This window comes from Lipotes vexillifer, unplaced genomic scaffold (assembly GCF_000442215.2).
Source record: "Lipotes vexillifer unplaced genomic scaffold, Lipotes_vexillifer_v1.1 scaffold1201, whole genome shotgun sequence".
Taxonomy (NCBI): domain Eukaryota; kingdom Metazoa; phylum Chordata; class Mammalia; order Artiodactyla; family Lipotidae; genus Lipotes; species Lipotes vexillifer.
The window spans coordinates 1,831,392-1,839,643 of NW_006783542.1; the positions used below are offsets into that span (position 1 = coordinate 1,831,392).

General features: G+C 51.4%; 1 protein-coding gene across 1 annotated transcript in view; it reads left to right on the forward strand.

Moving 5' to 3' along the window:
* Positions 1-3,718: 3,718 nt before the first annotated feature.
* Positions 3,719-8,252, forward strand: part of RNPEP (arginyl aminopeptidase) — a 15,932-nt gene continuing 11,398 nt past the window's right edge. The window contains exons 1-2 of the mRNA XM_007456167.1: positions 3,719-4,159; positions 8,172-8,250. Of these exons, the coding sequence (XP_007456229.1) occupies positions 3,719-4,159; positions 8,172-8,250 (520 nt within the window). The remainder of the gene's footprint in view (positions 4,160-8,171; positions 8,251-8,252) is intronic.

Below are 8,252 nucleotides of genomic sequence, written 5' to 3' on the forward strand. Positions count from 1 at the left end.
CCTGCTTTTGCCTCTGAGGGAGACATTACCTTTATTATACTAGATAGTGAGCGTGACTTCCCTTTGCCCCAAAGCAAGACCCTGTCTCTGTCTTGGGAGGGTGTAAGCCAGTTTACCAGCCTTACCACTGTGGATGTTTAGGGCTGGATAATCAGTTGTGGGGACCTGTCCTGTGCAATGTAGGATGTAGGATCTCTGGCCTCTGCCCACTGGATGCCAGCAGCACCTCCTCTCCCAGTTGTAACCACCAAATGCGTCTCTAGATGTTGTCAAATATCTCCTAGTGGGCAAAACCGGCCCTGGTTGAGAACCATTATGATAAGCAGACTCACCCTTTGCTCCAGAGGAAGTCACCATCTGTCTTTCAGAGTGGCTCTCTATACAAGCATCCTCGACCAGATAGATGGTCCAGAACAAAGGACACTCAGCGGCTCATTTTTGCAAGATGTGCAGAAGTGCACGTGATCCGTGGAGAGTTGGCTCCCAACGTTGGTTTTAACTTACTTGCATTGAGGTTAAAGGAATGTTGTTCTGTGTGCCATCGATTCTTTTATTTGTTGGGAGTTTTTCGTGGCCTATCTATGGTTTTGTGTGTTTTCTCTGATGGTTAGGTGCAAAGTTTGGTGTGTGTTGGTTAGGTCAAGATTGTGACATTTTTGTACAGATCTTTTATGTCTGTATGACTTTTGTCTGTGTGATCTGTTAATTACTGGGTGAGGTACGTAAACCTCTCTGTTGGCGGATTTGCCCATTTCCCTTGTAATTCTGTTACCTTCTGCCTTCTGTAGTTTGAGGTTATACTGTTAGGTACATCCCCAATATGTGAGCTAGAACACTGACGAGTAGTTTACATCTGGGTATTTATGAGCTCTGCTTCCTCCAGCCTGGGGTAAGTACTGTCCCATCCAGCTCATTTCCTTTTTATCCTTGATTTTTAAAAATCATACCACATATTTCCCCATTTGTTGGCTTGTGAGTTATGTTCATTTTATAGTCCTTAAGTGATTTTCTTTAAAATCTTAAAACACGTACCTAAGAAAGAAATCTCACATTTCTCTCTCTCCTCCTGATAATCCAAGGAGTTTAGAATGCTTTGACTTGAGTCAGCCCCTCTTCTTATATACATTTTAGTCTAATATTTTCATTTTATTCTCATTCCCTCATGCAAACATTATTAATATATATTTATTATTGTTGCTTTATACAGTGTTTAAATTTCCCCACTTTTTTTGCTCACCATTCCTTTTTCATCTCATTTTCCTTCTTGAAGGAATTCCTTTAGAAGTTCTTTAGTAGGAGTCTGTTGATGGTGAACTCTGAATTTTTGTCATCAGAAAATTTATTTGCCTTCATTCTTGGATGATAGTTGGGTATACAGTTCTAAGTTGACAGGGTTTTTTCCTCAGTGTTTTGAAGATAACGCCTTCTGGCCTCTCTTGTTGCTAATGAGAGGTCTGCCCTTGGTCCAATTTCCATTTATCATTTTTTTATAAGTAACCTGTCTTCTTTTCTTTGGGTATTCTTAAGACCTTTATGTCTTGGTCTTCCTCAGTTTAACTAAAACATGTCTAGGTGTAGGTTTATTTTTATACTTTTGCTTGCAATTTGTTGTAACTTTTAAATCCTTAGAATCACACTTTAATCAATTCTAGAAGATTTTCAGCCATTATTTCAAAATGTCCAAGATAAGTTACATTCTAAGCATTCAAAAGTGAGGGAAGGAGAAAAGGAAGGAAGGAGGGAGAATGGATGGGACGAGACTGCTCTTATCCCCAGGGAGAAGTTAACGCTGAAAGGAGAAACAGCATAGTTCCACAAATGTTTGACTCTACAGCCAAGGATAAAAGGCCCACCTTGGTGGTGCAGCGGTTAAGAATCCGCCTGCCAATGCAGGGGACACGGGTTCGAGCTCTGGTACGGGAAGATCCCACATGCCGTGGAGCAACTAAGTCCCGTGTGCCACACTACTGAAGCCCGCGCCTAGAGCCCGTGCTCCGCACCAAGAGAAGCCACCGCGAAGAGAAGCCTGCGTACCACAGTGAAGAGTAGCCCCTGCTCACCGCAGCCAGAGAAAGCCCACGCGCAGCAGTGAGGACCCCACACAGCCAAAAATAAATAAATTTATGGAAAAAAAAAAAAAAAGGATAAAAGGCTCTCCTCCTCCAGCAACACTTACCTGGAAACATCAGGCCCGTTGTCTCTCCTGCCTTCCCGTAGCATCCTGTTCTTCCCAGGTCACAGCACAGCACATGGAGTTGTCGTGACCTTTTTCCTTTTCTCTAGGTTAAGTTGTGAGCTGGCCCGTGAGCACCACCAGGACAGGGGCGGTGCCAGGCTTGCTTCAATTGTATCCTTAGCACCCAGCCCAGTGGCTGGTGTATGCAGATGCTCAACAAAACCGCATTGCATAAGGGAATGAATCATTTGAGGGTAGTTATATTGAATGACTAAGTACCAAGTACTGTGCTCAATGCCACAGAAAAGTGGTTTTCCAAAGTTTTTGGATTTCACTAGCCAGTAACTTAAAAAAGAAAAAAGAAAACTAACATTGACCTTATATGGAATTTTAAAATATCTACTATAAGCATTTCATGAAATGTATTTTAACAGTGTAAAACTAGGAAGAACATACTAGGATACTATTTCCTTTTATGAAAAACTCCCTACATTGTCTCTTAAAATTTCATTTCCTGGCTGATCCATAAAAATCTCACCATCGAGTGGCTCCTAGTCACAGAAGGGCTACTGCAACCGCTGGTACAGGAGAGAAACACAGCAGGAAGTGTGTGTACCTGGCTCAAAGAGCTGTCCCATTCAGGAGGGGGGACAAGCGGCACAGTAGACGCCCAGCCTTAAAGGTGCAGTGCCTCTCCCCATCCCTTGGCGGAAGGACAAAGGACTCGCGCACCCGGAGTCCCGGGAGGACCCCCATCAGCGTGGAATCCCATGCTGTTTCCGATTGAGCTCTCACAGCTAGCTCGAGAGATGCTATAATTCCTCCTGTTTTACAGGTACAAGGAGACTTGGAAAGAGTCCCCTTTCTTGGGGAAGGTTGCCCAGGATGACACGGCCCTAATAATTGGGCGAGCGTCGAGCTTGCGACCTCGAGACCTCCAACCCGGACCCTTGCAGTCGGGCTCAGTGCGGCCTGCCTGGAGGAGTAGGACACGGGAAACCTCAGTAGAGAAGGGACTGGGGAACATCCCAGTGGGATGAACTCGGGCCAAGGTGGATCAAGTTGTACCCCCCCACCCCCCACCCGCACGCCTGTCGGAAGTCCTGAGACGCCGGTGCAGAGCTGGGAGTGGGGGAAAGTCAAGAAGAGAGGCGTGGCCCGGTCGCGTTTCGGGGCGGGGTCTGCACGGTGGGGCGAGGCCGGCGGCAGGGTCCGGGTGAGGCTGTACCGGGGCCTTGGCAATCGGCGGGGCGTGGTCAGCGCTGCGGGGCGTGGTCTGAGCTTTGTGGCTTGGTCATGCCGGTTCCGGGCGTGGTCTGAGGAGCGGGGCCTGCACCAGTGCACGGAAGCCATGGCGAACGGCGGGGCGTAGTCTGAGCTTTGGGGCGTGGCCATGCTGAGTGCCGGGGCGAGCCCAGCGCTGCCTGTTGGGGCCCACTCGGGTGCGCTGCAGAAGCTCCGGGGACCACGACAAGCGGCGGGGCGGGGCCTGCGCGGTGGGGCGGGGCCTGCGGCGGCCCGGTCCAGCGGCGGCGCGGGGCCATGGCGGGCAGCGGGCGTGGGGCCGGCCGGCGGGTACTGCACTCAGCGCAGGCCGAGGACGTGGCGTCGGCCTCCAACTTCCGCGCCTTCGAGCTGCTGCACCTGCACTTGGACCTGCGGGCCGAGTTCGGGCCTCCGGGTCCGGGCCCGGGCTGCCGCGGGCTGAGCGGCTCGGTGGTGCTGGACTTGCGCTGCCTGGAGCCCGGCGGCGCCGCGGAGCTGCGGCTGGACTCGCACCCGTGCGTGGAGGTGACGGCGGCGGCTCTGCGGCGGGAGCGGCCGGACGCGGGGCAGCCGGAGCCGGAGCCGGAGCCGGTGCCGGTGTGCACGCGGCCCTTCTCGCACTACGGCCAGGCCCTGTGCGTGCGCTTCCCGCAGCCCTGCATCGCCGGCGAGCGCCTGCGGGTGCAGCTCACCTACCGCGTCGGCGAAGGACCCGGGGTGAGTGCCCAGCCCCGCGCCGGCCCCTCCTCCCGCCCCTCCTCGTGCAGATGCGCTCCCGTCATCCCTTCCCACCTCCCCTCCCATCCCTCCGCCCCATCCTCATCCAGATGCTCCCCCCACCCTTCCCTCCCACGGCACCGCTGTCTCTAGTCCACGTCTGCCCGAGGAGGTCACCTCCTCCAAGCTGGACAGCAGACGGTTCACGAACAGAACTTAGGGTTGTCGCTGCGCTCGGCCTAGGCTGGGCCCTGGTGATGAGCTGCTCCGCTGTCCTCTAGGGCGGCCTGACAGTGCTGGCTGGTCACCCGCTGCTGACTCAGTCCTTTGTTGCAGGTGCCCTCCTAATGCCTTGGGCTGAAACAGCTCGAAACTGGGCAGTTAGTAGTGTTTCCTCCTGCGAAGTCCTGGGTTTGATGAACAAAAAAATCTGAGTAAAAGTGAGAACCAGAATTAGGGTGTACCAGGCTTTGCAATAACTTGGCTTTCTCTCTGTTGGTTGAGTCAAATCTTAACTGGGGGGCGGGGGGCGGCAAATGTTGTCGATCGGAAAGCGGAAGGTCACGTGTCCACATCTGTGACTGTCCGGGCGTGGCTGCCGGTCCTTTCTTGGATGGGGTGTGCTACAGGTCTCAGCTGGCTGCCTGCCTTCCACGGAAGCTTGCTTATTTGGGTGTACTTCCGCTTCTGCTGTTGCAGCTCTTCGCTCCAGGGGCAGTTCTGTTTCCATCTTTCACCATTCGGGAAGTAAATGAACCTTATGATAGAACTTGTTTAAAAAATTAAAGTCCAAAGCAATGTAGACGGACCTCCAAGGCAGAGGAGAAACCCAGGGACCTCTAGGGATAACATGCCATCTGGAAATGTGTTTGGTTGCTCTAGTATATTTTAGTTCCTGGTTTGGGGCAGAAATTAAATAGGATGAGTGGAAAAATTAGGCCCTCCTGGGTGTGCCTAACAAAAGTGGCACCCCAAATTAAATATCGGAGCTAAATAGCTTTCATTTAAGACGTGGTGGCAGAGATACACGCTTGACGAAGAACTGTCCTTTGCCCTGTGAAGGCTCCACTGGTGGCACTGTGCCTGTTCCTTCCTCTCATTGCCACCGTCCCAGGGAGGGCGCTCACCTTGGACACCGTGGGTCGCAGCATCTGCCTGACTTGGACTCTATAGTGTGTGTCCTGCCAGCCTCCTTCATTTTCTTCTCTTCATGTCAATAAAACAAAGCCGAGAACCAAAGAAAACTCAAGCAAAGATGACGAGAAGGAATTGTGGTTGAGGGGATGATAGTCAGTGTTTATTGAGCTAAGCCTGACAATAGTTACATGAGTTGTCGTTATGTAAAGTCCTAATACGGTGCCTGGTACCTCTTACTGCCGACTCATTACAGTTGTTTTCATTAATAGGATTTATTTTTTAAAAAGCTGTGTAGAGGACTTCCCTGGTGGTCCAGTGGCTAAGACTCCATGCTGCCAATGCAGGCGGCCCGGGTTCGATCCCTGGTCAGGGAACTAGATCCCACCTGCATGCCGCAACTAAAGATCACGCATGCCACAGTGAAGATCCTGCGTGCCGCGACTAAGACCTGGCGCAGCCTAAACAGATAGATATATAGGTGTCTAGATTGCCAGGAAAACTGAGCAGATAGTGCAGAGTCTCCATAAGCCGCTTCCACACACACACTGTTTACCCTTTACTAGCGTTTTACAAGTGGGATACATTTGTTACAGTTAATGAGACAGTATTGATACTTTATTATAAACTGGGATCCACAGTTTTTCCAGATTTCCTTAGTTTTTTTTTAAATAATAACTGATATTTATTGAGCGACTTTCATGTACAAGGTATTATTAGTGTTTTTTAAATTTTTATTTTATATTGGAGTATAGTTGATTTACAATGTTGTGTAAGTTTCAGGTGTACAGCAACCTTAGTTGTTTTTTTTTAAATTTATTTCATTTTATTTTTTTGGCCGCACGGCATGCCATGTAGGAGCATAGGTCCCCAACCAGGGATGGAACCCTTGCCCCCCTGCAGTGGACGCACGGAGTTATAACAACTGGACCGCCAGGGAAGTCCACAACCTTAGCTTTTTTTTTTTTTTTTTTTTTTTTTGGTACGTGGGCCTCTCACTGCCGTGGCCTCTCCCGTTGCGGAGCACGCGCAGGCTCAGTGGCCATGGCTTACGGGCCCAGCCGCTCCGCGGCACGTGGGATCTTCCCGGACCGGGGCACGAACCCATGTCCCCTGCATCGGCAGGCGGACTCTCAACCACTGCGCCACCAGGGAAGCCCCACAACCTTAGTTTTTAATGTGTCTTTTTCTGCTCCAGGGTCCCATCCAGAAATCCACTGTGTGTTCCGCTGTCACGTCTCCTTTGGCTCCTCTTGGCTGTGACAGTTTCTCAGACGTTCCTGTTGTGGTGACCTTGATAGTTTGGAGGAGTGTGATACCCTCTATTGGAATTTGTCTGTTGTTTTTCTCATGATTAGACTGGGGTTATGGAGGTTTGTTTGTTTTTCATAGACTATTTTTTAGAACAGTTCCGGTTTCGCAGCAAAACTGAGCAGAAGTTCACAGAGATAAGGTGTCATTTTTGTAACGTTGTAGTGAGGGCAACAGTGTTGACAGGATTTATGGCTGCTGTGCAAATATACCTCCGGTACCTTTATTTGCTGTGCAAATGTACCTCCGGTCTCCGGGCTGAGGCAGAGCTTGTTGGGTTTCTGCACCAGGACGTTCCTCTCTCTCCCCTGCTTCCGTCTGTACTGGACTCTGGAACGAGACTCATCACACACGCACACACACATTCTCAAGCAAAGAAAACCCCAGCATCCCATTGTGTCTCCCTTGTGCCTCTTAAAAATTGGTCTCAGGACTTCCCTGGTGGTCCGGTAGTTACGAATCTGCCTTCCAGTGCAGGGGACATGGGTTCCATCCCTGGTCGGGGAACTGAGATCCCACATGCCGCAGGGCAAGTAAGCCCATGCACCACAACTAGAGGGAAGCCCTCGTGCCGCAACTAAGACCCCACGCAGCCAAATTAATTAATAATTAATTTTAAAAAGAACAAGAGACACCTCAGGGAATGTTCTCGTCCTTAAACTTGAGTGTCGTTCCCAGGGGGGAGAAAATTGGTCTCCAGTGCCTCTGTGCTCAAAGCCCTTCATCACAGCTGCCGGGTGGGTGCCCACCTCTGCTGGAAGCTGCACTCCCCCGCGCCGTCCTCACGCTGCCGCCCGCCTCCTGGAGGGTCTCTCCTCCCTTTCCTTCCTGCCGTCTAAATCCTGCCCACTTTTGAAGGCCCAGCCAGGGAGTTTTGCTTCCCCTATGAAACCCTCCTGGAGCCACCTGACCCTGTTCTAACCTCTCCGTGGTGTGCGGTGCTGACACACACCCTCCTCACCCCCCGCGGTGGCATCTGTGTTACAGGTGAACTTCTCTTCGCTGTGGGCAGGATTTGGGTTTGTAAAAATCGTTCAGATGTGCTCTTGATTAAGGGCTGACAGAAGACAAGGCTCATAGCCAATGCCTATAATGTAAAACACGTTTATTCTGGACGGGTGGATTGGAGGGATGGAGAACACACATTAATCAGACTCCTTGCTGTTAGCTTCTGCCTTTCTGTGTCTTTTATCACAAGTTCAAGAACAGCTTATTCAGTATTTGTTTTTTGGTGAGAAGTTACTACAGCGGGGGGGACAGAGGAGGGAGGCAGGGCCAGGGGGTCGGAGGCCACCCCAGGAATGCTTGAGACGGCCCATGGGACACACAGAGGAGTGGCCCTTTGGTGCTGTCCACCCTGGGAAGTGGACGTCAGACCTTGGCCTGGACTCCAGGGGGATTAAATACACAGGGGGAGAGAGCGTCGCGGTCTGAGCTGGACTGGCGGGCGGAGGGTCCTGAGGGTTGCCTCAAGCCTCCCCTCCGGCCAGCTCCGCCCGGCCGCGCTGCGCTTGTGCAGGGTGTCAGTGCAGGGTGTCAGTTCCCAAAGGGCCTTGCCTCCTCTTAGGTTTGCTGGTTGGCTCCGGAGCAGACAGCAGGAAAGAGGAAGCCGTTCGTCTACACGCAGGGCCAGGCTGTCCTGAACCGC